At 41.0% G+C, this 17,198-nt stretch overlaps 1 protein-coding gene across 1 annotated transcript; it reads right to left on the bottom strand.

Moving 5' to 3' along the window:
• Window positions 1-5,786: 5,786 nt before the first annotated feature.
• Window positions 5,787-17,198, bottom strand: cyp27c1 (cytochrome P450, family 27, subfamily C, polypeptide 1). Its single transcript, XM_080426823.1, has 9 exons — window positions 16,806-17,198; window positions 13,459-13,649; window positions 12,698-12,897; window positions 11,816-12,025; window positions 10,641-10,804; window positions 8,336-8,502; window positions 7,191-7,269; window positions 6,663-6,866; window positions 5,787-6,232 (listed from the first exon to the last, which is right to left on the bottom strand). The coding sequence occupies exons 1-9, from the start codon at window positions 17,067-17,069 to the stop codon at window positions 6,110-6,112; spliced, it is 1,602 nt and encodes a 533-aa protein (XP_080282949.1). The 5' UTR covers window positions 17,070-17,198; the 3' UTR covers window positions 5,787-6,109.

The raw sequence follows: 17,198 nt of genomic DNA on the forward strand, positions 1-17,198 counted from the left end.
AACGTGCACTGGACAAATATTTACTTCCGGTTATATACCGCGTTGCCAGATTCTGTGAGAGAAACAAGCAACCATGTCTAGGAAAACAAGCCCAAAAGAAGCAACTATAAACCTATTTGTAAACAGCCAATCTTCAAGCTCACAACGCGTCGCGATGCGACGCGTTATGAGCTTGTAGATCTGCTATTTTCAAAAACTCTTGCAATAAAATGTGGAATATTTGGAATATTTTTTGAAACATTCTAATTTCCAACAACACAAATGCTCCCCCCGGGCACTAAACATTTCATAAAAATATTAGATAACCACTGTTTAAAAAAAAATTGGAAGCAAGGCCTAAATAAGCAACTACACTTTCGAAACAATCCCAAAAAAACGCAACCCGCCGCAACTACCAATATTTACAAGCAACTTACCAGCAAAACAAGCTATGAATTGAATACCAAGGCCATTACCAATATCGTTGGAAACAAGACCGCAAGGACTTTCATGAACGGACCTGTTAGACAAAGTATTTGTAGTAATTGTGCTGTTTTATTTTTTTTGCCTATTAAATAAAATATATATTTTTTTAAAGTCGCTTATAATAAGCGGACATGGCAACACTTGTTATGTTCTCGTTTATGATTACACAATCATCGCGAGAAAAGGTAGAACGAGAAGATGCCTTGACTGCAAGCCAAATCATATCCTATTTGATATATTATAAGTTATTATAACTCACTCTATGATTTAACCTTGCGTCACCAGGCTTTAATTTCCTATTCATTAATCATAACCTTCCATTTGATTTGCCATTTTTGGGGGATATCTATACTATCAACCAGACACATATTCCATTCCATTTAAAGCTCTTAACATTTAGCAATTAAACACAAACAGTAATTCATTTAGAATACTTTCAGCTATGTTTAGAAGAATATGTGGACAAATACATTGTAAATCTGCGTAGAAAACTGATTACTTTCCAGAATTACCATGGCCTGGAAATTCAACACGCCTGGGCTGGACAGGCCCAGCATTCAGGGCCAACTGACATCTACAGTACTGTTCAAGACCCTGGCCCTGAATTTTAGAAGTTGAACCTAAAAGACCCCACATACAGACATTGTGAACAGGCAAAGTAGGCAATTGCCTGCATGGGCCCCATGCAGGGTCCAGAGCAATACGGGGCTCCCAAACGCTCCAAAGGCTCAACCAGATGGTCAGAAGGGCCTGATGGGATTTTCTGCTCAGGATATTCCAATAGTCTCGAGAATCAACTCTGCTCACAAAAGGCTAAATATTTATTTTGTTTGCTGTTCTTTCTGGTTGCCCACGCCACAGCCCATGGACCTTCTCTACAACAGGGTGGGCAAACGTTTTGGGCACGAGATCTACTTAGCTATTTTTCGAGGCTGGTGAGATCTAAAAAGGGAAAGGGAAAGGGAGGGGACACCTTTGTTAAACCCACGGTGTAAATTCAGATTCAAATCAATTGATTTCATTTCATTTCATTTCATTTCATTTCATTTCATTTCATTTCATTTCAATTTGATTATAGAGTCAAATCACAACAAGCAACAAGGTGTCTCAAGAAGACACTTTACAGAGAAGAGACATGACATTTTCTCAAGCTGTGCAAGCATTTTCGCAACGGTGGCAACAAAAAACTCCCCTCTTGAAGAAATGTCAAGCAGAAGGAGAGGGAGAGACAGAGAGAGAGACACAAGAAATAAAAACAACAATTGTAAAACTATGATTGATCTTTATTCATCATGAAATAAAACATAACATGTCACATGTAACATACATCTGACCCACCATGATCAAAAGGATAACACAAAAAAATGATTCATGTGGGACATGAACCCACACAAATCAAGGGGAGAGAATAGAAGAGGGTGAAGATGGGCAGGAAAGGAAGAGGAAAAGGAGAGGGAGGAGAGGGGATGGAAGTTTCAGCTTCACCCAGCTGATGGCTGCTCAGATGATTATAATGAGCTCTCAGCTTTATTATAGACTACTAACTAATTTCAATTACATTTATTTGAATAAAAACGGCATGCAAAATGATGAAAACTGTTATTATCAAACAATAATGCAAAAAGTATATATATAATAGCACTTGATCCAGTTTCATGTATGGGACACATGGTTGCAATTTCCGTTATTTCTTTGCAATTACTGTGCAGTTGTTGCTGTTTGAGACAAATATATAATTAAAATACTGTGCTGTATGGTACATATATACAAACGGTATGGCTGAGATTTCAGTTCCTTCTTTCTTTTTCTGAGCTGGAGAAGTCTTAACTAATTTGTGGTTTGTCAGAAAGTACCTTTCCAAGTTCCCTTTCTTCACCATCCCTGCAAGTTGCAATACATTTCAGATTCAGTATGACGAAAAGTCGTAGCCTATACTGAACAGGTAAAATACCTGGATGATATGCTACCAGGGTCATTCCTGGGTTAATTCAGAGAGGTTTTAATCATGTAAATATGCCAAGTAAACGCTATATTGTGTACAAGATTGAGATTATGACCTGAGTGTAAAGGTGATGGGGTAACTCAGATGATTATGATTCATCCTCCAGGGAGCATAAACGTGCTCTGCAGGTTTCATGGCAATCTGCTAATTACATTTAAGATATCTCATGTGTAAGGGGAGGGGATGGGGTGGGGTTGAGGCAATCCCAGGCCCAGGGGCCCATGGATGCAGGATGTATTTCAGATGTCAAAGACAAATTTATCTCTACCAGAAAATAGTCTACACCTGAGAGGTTGAAGTGGGCATTACATTTTAAAACTCGCCAAAAGAAATGTATTGAAATAAGAAATGTGACGCTGCCAATATTCTCAATGGAAGTTATTTTAGCTTTCTCTCGCTACAGACTTAATATACAGGGCTACACAGAGATAATGTAGAAGTATGTCATTATTTCTCATTGTCTACCTTTGTTATGGTGTCTCAGTAATCTCCTGCTGGTATTTTTCATTATACTTTTATAGATTATGCTATTGCCTATAAAACAATGGTTACAACAATGGTAAAATTCACACATGTGCTTGTGTGGAGTAAAGGAGTTGAGTCCTCAAGCAGGTGCTCATTGGAAACAATGCTGTAATCTTTGGAACTGCAGCCTATATGACAGAGTTGTCTGGCTATATTATGAATCTTATAAACTACAAGTACTGACCCTGCGTATGGGGAAAAGGCAAAAACAAGTTAACACACAATGTTTAAAATAATCATTGGATCTTTTTTTATTGGTTCCCAGTTTCACTGGAACTACAGTAGAAATATACATGTTGCAAAAAGGATACAGTATCATGAGGACACAATAGTAGACCATATGAGTCTTATAAATGTTTCCATTGTCCTTGAATATACAAACACATTAGACTACTTTAAACAACAACTCAAGTAACATATATACGACCAATATACAGATACATACATGTGTGTATAGTGGTTTAGTTCAATAGATTTTAAGTTGTATAGCTTATAATATGCCCATCTATTTTGGTGTAAGCAACAAAGTTATAACCATACATCATTGTAAAAGGTTGAGTTCAGTAAAACACCAGTTTGACATTTTACCAACATAAGTTAACTTAGTTTCACTTTCTTGGAGGTTTTACTTACTAGAGGTTCGGGCCGCTATGTGGCCCTTACATCTAGAGTTCGCACCTACGTTGCACCGCCGATCCGACCGAAATGCCCATGGAGATCTCTGTATCTGTCAGTCCTTGTCCCTTCTATGGCCATATATGGAGATCCCTGAAGTCATCAGTAAATGCCCATAGATGGACATGACCCCTTTTGTGCCTATATATGGAGCTGACTGATTTGTTTGCACCTGATGCCATGACGACACATTGAGGTTAGACAACAGACTCCATATTTGGGCATAGCTGCATTGGGAACGCCTTATATGGTTATGACTGAGTCATGGTCCGCCCGCCCGCTGGTCCTCCCTTAAGCCAATTTTAATATAGGATTTGTTGCAACGTGTATGTTTTCACTATATAATGACTCAAGTTATTCTTTCTTTACAATAGCCAGACAGAGGCCTACTTTCATCCAACATTCCTTTGCCCTACTCCTATGTTATCATATGCAAACATTTCTCTGTCAAAGGTAGACTTAAAGGAGTACTTCACCCATTTCAACCGTATCTACATTTTGGTCCTCACTAATTCTCATTATAGGGTGGTACAATTTCTGCCCACTCACTCTGTGTCTCATAGGTGGGGTGTGGACAGTTCAGAAACAGTTCAGATACCAATGACATCATTGGTAGGCAGGTTTTGTCATTTCAAATTTCAAACTTGTTTCTTTATGCGACAACAATGTCTTCTATTTCAGCATACTAACTTTTCAGGAAGAGAAAGGCTGTAGTTTCTATTAGCTTGTAATCCCCAATATATGATGTAATTGATAGGCAAGTTTCATAACTGTCCACAGCCCACCTATGAGACACAGAGTGACTAGACAGAAATGGTTACATCTTATAATGAGTATTACTGGACCAATTATATCAAGTTAAGGTTGAAAATGGGAGAAAGAAGTGCTCCGTTAAGGTTATTATGAATATACCTTTAAGTTAAACCCGATAACACACAACATTTCCTGAAGTCTCATAAAACTTCCTCAGTACATTCAGTGACTGTTTGACATTCCAAGAGATCACTTTCACAATACAACAGGGAGGGAAGAACACAATCTGAGTCCGTAACAAAATAATTCTGTGTGTGTGTGTGTGCATGTGCACATACATGCACAAACATGCACAAACAAACAGTGTAAAATATGTATTTTATATAACCTCACAATTTCATGAATGGAAAGAGTAAACAGCCCAAAACAAAATGCTGTGGTGCACAGTTACTACAAATAAACAAATATGTAATTATTGTGAAATCCTGACAGTCAAGTTAACTGAGAGTGTAACAAGACTGACTTTAAAAGCCTGACTAGAGTCGCCCCAGAGGCCCAAGCGTACCAAAGTGGTTTGAACTGACTGACACGGCCCTCCTCATAGCCCCACAATCTTACTAATGGGGATAAAATGCACAATAAAATGAAGATTTCAAATGATTATTCCACTGCTAGTTAGCAAAACCAGTAGTGTTCATCCTGAAAATCTGCATATTAAATGATTACTTATATTGTGTACAAAGTTGACATTACGCCTTGAGTGTAGTGCTGGTCATGGGATCACTCAAATGATCCTCCTGGGAGCATGAATGTTCTCTGCAAGTTTCATAGCATTCTGCTCATTACATTTAGAGATATCTTGTGTGTAACTGAAAATCTTGGCCTACGGGTGGCGCTAGTGGGTCACCCAAATCAGTAGGCTTCACCTTCCAGGGAGCATGAAGGTGCTCAGCAAATTCCATGGCAATCCAGCCAGTAGTCTTCGAGATATCTTGTTTGGGACCAAAACGTTGGAGGGACGAACGGACAGACAGACAGACAGACATACATTGCCATTGTTAGAGCCCCGCCTATTAGTGGGGCAAAAAACTGACCCTTACGGTTCCTTACAGGACCTTTACGGGACAGTTTTTACACTCTTAAAGTTAAATGAATCCTCGAGATATTACATTGTATGTTATTGGCTTGGAATATACTTGTGTCCTCTTCTATTTGACATATAAAAAACATACTGTATTTCATGCCTGAGAAAAAAACCTCAGTTGAAGACCGGCGAGAATGATTTGAGACCTAATGGGGGGGGGGGGGGGGGGGGGGGGTCTCCTTCCCAGTAATGGTGGGCTGCAACAGTAGTGAAAAACAGAAAAATAGAGCTCTTCTGAAGAAGAAAAAGAAGAAGAACTTGACGCTTGGTGGTTTACCAATAAATGTTCATGAGAGCACTGTCCAGTGTGCAGACTTTATTTTTCAGTTTTTCACATTATTCTGGCCAGCACCTGTTTATCATTTGGACATGCGTGCTTTTGTAAACTTTCTGTAACAGCAGTGAAACATAGACAGTAAATTCCTCAGTGTTCATTTAACTCGGAGAGTGTACGAATATAACCTAACCTGGGTAGTGTCAATATACACAGTAAAATCCTCAGTGTACAATGGATAAATTAACACTGAAGATGGGAAGATACATATCTAGTGTTGCCTGTCAATGAACTGCAGGTTGATGGGGGCGGCAGGGCAGAGCAGCCCGTGGGTTTTGGCCTTGACATCAGCACCAGTGAGAGGGGACACAGCAATCTGGAACCTCTGTATGAGCTAAGAGAAAAAGAACACACAGCTGGCAAATTACGTGCATGACTCACTGTCATAAACAACGTCAAAAATGATCTATGATTGCATTTGTGATGTTTCTAGGCACAATGTCAAATTGGGTTGGCTGAGTTGTGTACGAGTGTGTGTGTGTGTGTGTGTGTGTACGTGTGTGTGTGTGTGTGTGTGTGTGTGTGTGTGTGTGTGTGTGTGTGTGTGTGTGTGTGTGTGTGTGTGTGTGTGTGTGTGTGTGTGTGTGTGTGTGTGTGTGTGTGTGTGTGTGTGTGTGTGTGTGTGTGTGTGTGCGTGCGTGCGTGCGTGCGTGCGTGCGTGCGTGCGTGCGTGCGTGCGTGCGTGCGTGCGTGCGTGCGTGCGTGCGTGCGTGCGTGCGTGCGTGTGTGCGCGCGCGCGTGTGTGTGTGTGCCTGCTCCTTTACCCGTGTGAGTGCCAGGTGCATCTCCAGCTCTGCTATCCTCTTGCCAATACAGCTCCTGATGCCATAGCCAAAGGGGATTGATCCAAAGTTATCAACACGGTCGTTGGTGTCTTTACGTATCCAGCGATCTGGCCTGAAGTCATCAGCACCATGGAAATTGTCCTCGTGCCGAGATGTGGAGTAGTGACACAGAGCCAACTGAGTCTAACAGTGTGTGTGTGTGTGTGTGTGTGTGTGTGTGTGTGTGTGTGTGTGTGTGTGTGTGTGTGTGTGTGTGTGTGCGTGTGTGTGCGTGTGCGTGTGTGCGTGTGCGTGTGCGTGTGTGCGTGTGCGTGTGTGTGTGTGTTTGGGGGGGGGGGTGATAGAGAGGGGGGAGAGAAACATGTGCATGAGTAATGCAGAATCATGTTACATTTGATACCATTGTAATGGTTTTGGCAGAGTAGCAGACTATTTTTTTTCCGCATGCACGCACACATGCCTGACTCATGGCTATTATGTTGCCCAGTGGCACTGTATCAGCCTTACCCCTTTGGGGATGAAGTAATCGCCCACTACCAAATCATCCTGGGTAATCCGTCCGTTGCCGGGGAGTACTGGAAAAAGCCTGCTCCCAGGAAGAGGGCGAAGGTTCCGGACAAAGAGTGTTATTCAACAGCATGTACACATCATGCTGTGAGTGATTTATGTGCAAGAGAAACAGAAGGTAACTGTGAGCGAGGAGGACATTCAGAAGAGACAATCTCTGTTCACCGATCAATCTAAATGTTTCTAATGTTTTAACCCATTGAGACCTGAAGCCGATTCTACATGTCTCCTAAATCTCAACAGTATTCTGAAAAACCTATGTTTCTATATCAGTGGTGCTCAATCTTTTTCATCTCAAGGACCCCCAGAATTATATGTATTTGGCCGCTGACCCCCATCAAAATATTTTGTTCCAGGGACCCCCAGAAGCAACGATTTGAGTAAAAAAATTTCGCTTTAAAAATATATATATTCAAAGATTTGCACACATTTTCATGATTTTTCAAAAATAGCAGATCTACAAGCTCGTAGCGCGGCACTCGGTGCCGCGCTATGAGCTTGTATATCTGCTATTTTTGAATAGCCCAAAGTGTAAAATAATGCTTTTTAGCTCAAATCTAAAAATGACACAGTTCCAGGTCTTAAAGGGTCTACACCATGAATTTCATTTTTTTTTTTGGTTTTTAGTATTTTTTGGGCTCCCCAGTGTCTCTTGTACCCCAAAAAATATATATTTTTAACATTCAGTCATTCATTCTCATTTCAGAGATTTTCAGAATGGGCGTGTCTGAACAGGCCATTTCAGAATGGCAATGCAAGTGACATCACTTGCATTGCCATTGCATTGATGCTGGCCAGACAGAATTGCTCAGTAGCCCCCCCCCTGCCCAAGAGGACGTTTTGGTATTGCAGCTGAAAGTGCTGTATAAGCCAGAGACAATTGACTTGGGATGAGTATATCTGAGTGATGATTTAGGCTCAAACCTTTTGAAAAAGGTTTGAGGGACATACACCATATGATATTAAATATATTAAAAAAAAAATAATAATCATGGTGTAGATCCTTTAATATTAATCAAACAAACAATCACACAAATGAGAGATGGAAAAGTAAATATAGACACAAGGTTGGGAGTTGAGAATACCTGAGTGTTTCTTTAACCAGGCCCCGGATGAGAGGCAGACGAGAGACATCGTCAGCCCCAGGGCATGTTCCATGTCCGAGGGTACTCACCACTTCCTCATAGATCTGCTGCTGTACCTGAGGGTGACGCGCCAACAGGTAGCAGGCCCACGACAGAGTGAAGGACGTCTGAGAGAGAGAGATAGGGTGGGCAAGTCACAAACAGAGGCGAAGTAGCGCGTTAGGGAAACGTTAGGGAAGGTGGCGTCTCTCTCCACAAATATCCAACATACATATTGCCCAACATTTTGCTGTCTCTCTACAACTCACATCTGATCTATTCCCGTCTAGAGATCATTGCTTCCCACTGTCCTGAAAATGCTTCCTCTCTCAGACATTTCCTGGTATTTTTTCATTTTCTCTTTGCCTTTATTCAAACCATCCCTACCACTCTCGTGATTCTTTTAACCAAACTATCTCTGTCTCATTGAGAAGAAATGCGCCCCCCCTACCCCCCCATCTGTGCAGGTCAATGAGTATGTCATATGTTGAAGGCATGTATTTTTCTGAAGCCCTTACTTACTGCATGTTGAGCCTCATTACTATACCCTGCTACCTCTTCCTGTCATCCTCACTCTTCCCATTCAGCCTTGACACTTTTCCCCACAGGTGCTTTTTTATCTGTTATTACCGAAACATCCCACTCCAAATAGACTCCATAGGTCAGTCTGAGGTCAACATCTCCCAGAGGACTGATGAAGGGAGAAAAGAGTATCTACCCAAATCTCCGCCTACTCCCCATCCCTCGTTCGATTCCTTTCTTCTTCCACTTCCTTCGTTCTCTGTTTCCCTGCCCAGCGGAAAGTCGCACGTTCCCCCTTTCCTCTCCACGGTCCACCCAATCCCCTCTAATCAATCCCAGCTGGCACATGATCCGGCAACACCTCGGACAAAGCTGGAGAGGCCTCGCATGATGGACTCACCCAAACACAGCTGTAGATAGCATCCAACCCCCCCCCCCCTCCACCCCCCTACATCTTCTCATCTCACACCCATCTCACACTCCCCTACACCCCCCCCCCCCGCCCTAATTGCGACTGCTTCGCCGACATTGTCCCACTCTCTTCAGCCTCCCTCTTGTCTCACCTCTGTGGAGCCTGTGCCATAACTCTGGCCATGGCTAACAGATCCTGACAGCTTCTGTGTGTACCGAGTAAAGGCTAATGCTCCCGAGGTCAGGTAATGCTCAGCTAAAGCCAACCCCCTGTCAGGATGTGGCCGTTGTGACAAGTTCAACAAAAACACACACATACACACAGACTTTCATCCCCACCACCCCAGTGTCTGGGAAAGACCCCCCCCCCCCCCCATAAACTGATATGTTAATTCACATTAACATGACAGCACCCAAAACAATCTTGCTATTAGCTGCACATCATGTACCCATACTGTGCATATACACAAAACACACATACAATACTGTACCAGATCTGGGGCAAACAGGGTTTGACTTTTTTTTATGAATTACAAGCAAATGACACTTTTTTTTTGTTTTTTTGTTAATTGTTTTGTATTAGTAAATACTTAGAGTGAACATCGTTGAGCAACAGTTCAGATTTACAAGGACATTTCTGACCATTAACAAACCAACCTTTACCCAACATTACAAACATTATTTAACCCAGTCTAACACACACACACACACACGCACACACACACACACACACACACACACACACACACACACACACACACACACACACACACACACACACAGAGAGAGAGAGAGAGAGAGATGTCTGGACTCTGGTATAGAAAAAGACAAAAGCCCCCCTGTGTAGATCTAACAGATGGAGACAAATGAAAAGAAACTAAATCTGAGAGAGAACAACTTTGTCAACGGAATATGGGTGTAAACCCCCTGGTTCACTGCTTTGACCCCACGCTGGCAAAGCTACACAGGCTTAGATATGGCGCCAGAAACCCAAGCCTTGAAACTCAACACTGACACTGACGCACTCACAGATATACACATGCATGCTCACATGCACGCATGCACAAATACATGCACATGCACACGCACCTGGACACGCACACGCACGCGCACACACACGCACACACACACACACACACACGCACACACACACACACACACACACACACACACACACACACACACACACACACACACACACACACACACACACACACACACTTCACAGCCCACCCCTACATATTACACACATATTACACTTCTTTGCACATCCCGCCACGCATATACACCGACCCATCGCCCTGCTTACACACACTCACTCACACATACGTACCGTGTCGATTCCGGCCAACAGCATCTCGGTCATATTGGCATAGATCTCCTCTAGGTTCATCTCCTTGGTAACTAGCAAATGTGTCAGCAGCCCCCCCTCCACTCTCTCTCCTCGCTCCAGCTGTGCCTTGATCTCCCCCAGTCTCTTATCAACATGGACTTGGCCTAGGAGTGGACAGAGAATAAAAGGGTATAGGATGAATGGAGAGAGAAATAAAGGAGAGGAAGTGAGGAATGGGGCTTGAAGGACGGGTGTAAAAGGAGGGAGGGCAGATGGAGGACAAGTTATGTAACATAGGTACCCCCACACACACTCCTACACATGGCGTATAGGATCCTATGCAGTTCCACATTCCATTCTGTTAATGGGCAACTGTTTAGCCACAAGAATTCAGCCAACTCAAGAACTAACACAGTAAAATCCTCAATGTTAATTTAGGGGGTCCATTTGGTTACATTTTTCCACTCTCAAAGAGTTGCAAATGGATAAAAAACACTGAGGATTTTTACTGTGAAGCTTTTATCGTTCATAATTTAAAAATTGAATCACATGGATCTCTCAATCCAAATGGGAACGGCGTGGCTCTCATGTGGATCTCAGACTTCATGTGGCCAGCCTGTGACTTCAGTCATCTATGATGTATCTATGACATTGACTCCAAATTGATTATAACTTAAAGTGAAATATTTCAAAAGGTTTAAATCATGGGTGAAAAAGATTTGTGGACACACAGACACACAGACCGACCCTCTTATAGATGGCTGGCCTCCTGCAGAGCCATGCCGTAAAACGACGAAGCTGATAACATTGTTATCGTTTGTTTATGCACGTAGGGACCATTTGCAAGGAGCTTTTCAAATGATCTGGGGCCAACTCATTGAATGGTTGAACAACATTCTGAATGCAACAAGCAAATGAATGCATAATAAAGAGCTGTCATTTGTTTCTAGGGATCATATAGTATTTTCGTCTGGCTCTATTAAAGAAAAGCTTTGTTACAACTTCATTAACCACATCACAAATACCTAGTCTTTATTTGAGAATACTACTTCTGACTATTGACAGAATCAATTATTTCTACACTGTAAACTCCAAAGGCATAATCTTCAATGTACGTATATTTACATGCCACCCATTGTATAATAAAGGACTCAGATTAACTTGAAAACACTCACTAAATTTGAAGAGGCCATCCCAAGATTTACAGAATTCTTCCCATGGTTTAGGGATGATGGGGCGTAGCCATTTGGGGATGGCCCCAGCATACATGGTGGTCTTGAAGGAGCTGAACATGAGGTGCAGTGCAGTGATGTAGTCCTGTGTGTGCTGGGGAACTTCATTCTCCAAACATCCCAGCCGAGTCTCGTACAAAATGGCTGCTATACCTGTGAAGAGGGAGGTTGATAAGAGGCTAGAAATATGAGTAGTAAAGTCCTCTGGGGGTGGGCAGCAATGTCTACGTCTTCGTATGTTTGGGAGTCTAATCACCAAATATTTGACTATGAATACAAAATCCCCATAAAGATGTGGAGAGGATATACAGTGCTAATTTTCCAAGTGTAAATAGTATTCCATAGGGATAATTGATCATTCTAGCAGTAATCAATGGAGTGTTTTTCAAACAGCACCAAGTGACAATATTTAGTGTGATAATATTAGAATATAACTCTATTAACTACCAGATGCAATCTTTTTTCTCCATCACATTTACTTTCTCTACATCTTCTGCCTTCTCTCTCCGTTCACATATTTAGCTTATCTTAACAATAAAAGTGTTAATTTAGTGTTAATCTAACTCTGAGAGTGTACAAGTGGGACCACTCTCAGAGTTACAGTGTACCCTGCACATATCTTATCATTATTATCTTGTTGTTATAATGTATTGTGTCAGCACAGTCTCTGCATAACATGTCCCACCAACATTTCACTGCTTGTACCTGTATGAGTAAGTGACGAATAAATCCCTCTTGATTCTTCTCTTGATTCTTGATTCCAAGTTTCTCTTTTCCTATCACGTGACTCAACCTTTCCTGTGCGTTATTCAAGCTGATACCTACCCTCCATAGCATATTTGAAGAAGAGGTCATTAACGCTGCAGACAGTAGCACCATCAGCTTCCTGGCTGCGTAGCATGCACACTCTCTTCACCAGGTCATCTACTACTTTGTTCACATCATCTGAGTACAGTGCAACGTCACGTGGACGCATGATGAGCTGCCTGAGCACACTCCGCATCTTTAGCCAGTCTTCCGCCTCACTGGAAAACAGGATACAGGGCATCAGGTTTTATCTTGAGCATTTAAAGTTCTGAATATATTCAACGTACTACAAAGTAGTAATTCTGGAAGAGGTTAATATGATGTTTCAAAGGTCATCGTTATACCAATGAGAATAACTGTGAAAAGAGCTGTAGACACTGCACTGTAGCTTTATACTAAGGTTGCATGCAGAGCACACCATTGACCAGGCTTCGCTGCCAATAAACATCACTACACACAGAACATTGGGCTTAAAATTATGTTTTTCTTTTGAGACCTGTATAATAGAACCCTGGTGTTGGTAATGTAATTCTCAGTGAGAAAAAGAGAGACAGAGAGAAACAGAGAAACAGAGAGACAGACAGACAGACAGACAGACAGACAGACAGACAGACAGACAGACAGACAGACAGACAGACAGACAGACAGACAGACAGACAGACAGACAGACAGACAGACAGACAGACAGACAGAGAGAATCTAATGAATCATTCCACCTTCCATTCTTAGTATTTTATTTTGGACACTAGGTCAAAGATCAAAGGTCATAGGTGACTCACGCAGAGATGAGCCCAGTGGAACGGCCTCTCAAATCTCTGTACTCCTTCCAGGACTCCATGTTAGCTCTCTGTGGGGCCACACCCTCTGCCCTCAGCACCTGAGCCATCAGGTCACGATCTGCAATAGATACCACCAGCTGAGGTCCGAAACGGGATTTGAAAATTTTCCCATACTTCTGCATGTGGTCCATCTGCAAAGCATAAACACGGCAGTTATTAAAAGTACTAAACACAAATGAATAAGTATAGTTATACTTCAGATTTTTGCAGTTATTCATTCAAACAAGATATTGCTCAGCAGGAACCTGTAAAATTACATTAGAGGGGTATTGTTGGGAACGGGCATACCTTCATTGGAATAAATCTTGCTTAAAATACACACTGTTCATGATCCACTTATAGAGCCTCAACTTAGCCGATTTATTTGTTCTACAGATGTAAGCACTTTATAATTTAGTGTAATAAGGAATAACTCTTTTAGACAGTGGAGTACATTTTGGCATCACAATGACACAATAAATCTATCACAGTTGCATATACACATATATTTGTGTCTTAAAGATATATTTACTCGTATAGAGTGAAGTTATACATCTGTGAATAGTTCATTGATAGTATAGGCTAAGCCAAACCTGGCCTTTGATAACCCTGCTTGCCATCACAGTTTTCTTGCTTTTCCGCAAACCTGTTTACAGTTATCAATATCACTAGCTGGAAGGAAAAGGCCTGAGTGCTTGTGGTGACAGTAGAGCTCTAGGGAAGCTAGTTGACAGCTGAAAAGCTATTATTGTTGACAAAAGTGAAAAGGGTGTTTGTTTCCAAAAAACGAAATGTTGATTTACTTTTCACATTTTGTCTAAGTTCCCACTTCCATTAAACAATGCGTTTCCTACTTTGATTCTGTGCTATCAATAATTTTGTTTTGTTTTTGTAGAATGTGGCTGATACAAGATGGCTAGAACGAAACTTGTATAAAGAAAGTAAGACAGAGTGTAAGGATAATTCCTTTTAACAGGTCGTTCATGAAAGTCCTTGCATATTCATATCATCGGCACATATGCTGGGATAGCCTGGAATCGAACCTGGGGCAACCAGGGCCAGCTGGTTCCCTAGGCGGGCTCACTAACCACTCAGCTATGGCCGCCCCGTGTAATTTTCTTATAGGTAGTGGTACAGATATCCCTCTTTGGATCAGTACATTGTGCTCAATGAAAGGAGTATAGCCTACTGTAGACTTTAGTTTCCTGTATGACAAAAGGGCAGATACTGTAGATGGCCTTGCTTTATCATGTTGATCTTCACCTACGCTAATTTGCATTGTACAAAGCCTACTGGCCAGTGGTGGAAAGTAACTAAGTACATTTACTCAACAAGTAATGTACTTAAGTACAATTTTGAGGTACTTTTACTTTACTGGAGTATTTCCAGTTTTCAGTACTTTTACTTCTACTCCACTACATCTCAGAGGCAAATATTGTACTTTTACTACTTATTTGACAATTTTAGTAACTAGTTGCTTTTAGATTTCTTTTATATTTTATATTTTTATATTTTGATTATTATTACACTTCAGCCTTATATACATTTCGGCCATTTAAAAAATGCCGATCTACAAGCTCACAATGCTTCACGATGCATTGTGAGCTTGTATCTGCTATTTTCAAGATTTTTATACTTTTGAAAACTTGTGAAATTGGACATTCTGCATACTTTTAGTACTTTAAAGGGATATTTCACTTTAAAAAAAACGTTGGGTCATTTTATCGTCTACTCAGGCTTTTGTGAGCCCCCCTGACCGTTTTTAAGTTGCTTGATTCAGTATTTAGATATTTGATATTCATTTTATCAGACACGCCCCCTTCCTATACAAACCCATTATAACTTCCAACTCCATTTTTAACATGTTAAATTTATCGAAAACACCCGTCCTTGGTTCTGGTGACTCATACTGCCCTCCTAATACGCGAGGGGGCTGTGTTTTTTTGATAACTTTTTTCATTTATTTTATTTAATTTCTTTTATTGTATTTAATTCTTTTTAAATTCCAAAAAATATATAAAAAATAAATGAAAAAAGTTATGGAAAAAACACGGCCCCCTCGCGTATTAGGAGGGCAGGATGAGTCACCAGAACCAAGGACGGGTGTTTTTGATGAATCTAACATGTTAAAAATGGAGTTTGAAGTTATAATGGGTTTGTATAGGAAGGGGGCGTGTCTGATTAAATTAATATAAAAATATCTAAATACTGAATCAAGCAACTTAAAAACTGTCTGGGGGGCTCACAAAAGCCTGTGTAGACGAATGACCCAAAGTTTTTTTGAAAGTGAAATATCCCTTTAAGTACATTTAGACTTTTGTACTTTAACTCAAGAAAATTTTGATTACCGGACTTTTACTTGTAACCGAGTGCTTCTATATTGCAGTATTGATACTTATACTGCCCTAAAGCTACACCTTCAGGAGGCTGCAATTCGAAAATGGCCCCTGTCTAAGTCTTAACCTACCTACCCCCCCCCCCCCCCCTATTTCTTTTTGTACATTTTTTTCACTCTTCATACCAGTAACCTGTAAGCTGATTGTATGACATTCTGTATAGTAGTGTGTATATCTGTCTGTCTCTTATATGTCATCATGATTTGTGTGCATGGGGATGGGGATCTCATCTTAAACAAGTGCTTAATGAGTCTCCCAGTTTAGTAGACCTTGTATTGCGAATTTGTACTTCCATGTACTGATGTTCTCATGTCTTACTAAATAAAGTACATCAATCAATCAATCAATACTTAAGTAAGACATGTGAGTACCACTGAAATCCATGTGAACTAACAAACAAGTTGAGGGTAACTGACTAAAGTCCCAAACGTGCGCTTTTACGCAACAGTCAGTCCGTGCCATTTACGCAGTTGTGAGCACTAGTCAGATCAGACTAAACTCATTGTCAAGGGGAAGAGTAGGCTACTAAATACACTGGATGGATAGATTGACATGCACATGGATTATTAGTATTTTTTTCTTTTTAGATTAGAGCATTTGAAGTGGTCGAACTATCAATATATTTATAAGCATTTTATAGGATATTTCATAAAAGCAAAGGTTAAAGCCACAGTCTGTGATTTCTTCACATGGTTGGCAGTATGTAGAACAACAGGAACAATATTATTAAAACATCATCATTTTACATATTGTGTCGATTGTTTAGGAAACAGCACTGGCGTGTGGGCTTCTTTCAACACTGTTTCAGAAATCGCATAATAGGACTTTTGGCCATACAACTGTTTTCAGTCGTGAGATATATTTTTGCTTTAATCCATGCATGCATAAAAATAAGACAGGCAGATGGATTACCTGGATCTCGTGGATTCGGCTGAAACCATCTCGATAAAAGAACTCAACCAGGTTGCCAACGGCACTGGGTCCAGGCATCTCCTTCAGCGACTTGACTGGAGTTTTGTGTGTGATCAAGCTCTCCGTTGGCAAAGCCTCTTCTTCGGCTGCTGACATTGGCATCGCCTCGCTGGCTACGGATTTGTGCAGAGCGCGCAAAGTAAGGGGTAATAACTGTTTGTGTAGCATCTTGCCGCATAAGCGCATATTATTCTGCAGGGCCATTATTATTTAGATTTTATTACTTTTTTGCTTGGAAAAAAAGTAATAAAAAAAATAGATGTATAATTTCAAAAAGTAATAAAAACTTGTGATCAAGTTCCACACAAATTCTTATAGCACGTTATAGTTCAA

Source organism: Gymnoscopelus braueri (genome assembly GCF_963280865.1).
Source record: "Gymnoscopelus braueri genome assembly, chromosome: 1".
Taxonomy (NCBI): Eukaryota; Metazoa; Chordata; class Actinopteri; order Myctophiformes; family Myctophidae; genus Gymnoscopelus; species Gymnoscopelus braueri.

Bases quoted from the DNA above. Each gene is read 5' to 3' on its own strand.
- cyp27c1 (XM_080426823.1), bottom strand. From the start codon at position 17,069: ATGGCCCTGCAGAATAATATGCGCTTATGCGGCAAGATGCTACACAAA. The intron at 13,650-16,805 runs GTAATCCATCTG...TATGCTTTGCAG, and splicing joins GCCGAATCCACGAGATCCAG to ATGGACCACATGCAGAAGTA. The intron at 7,270-8,335 runs GTATTCTCAACT...TCCTGGGAGCAG, and splicing joins CTGGTTAAAGAAACACTCAG to GCTTTTTCCAGTACTCCCCG.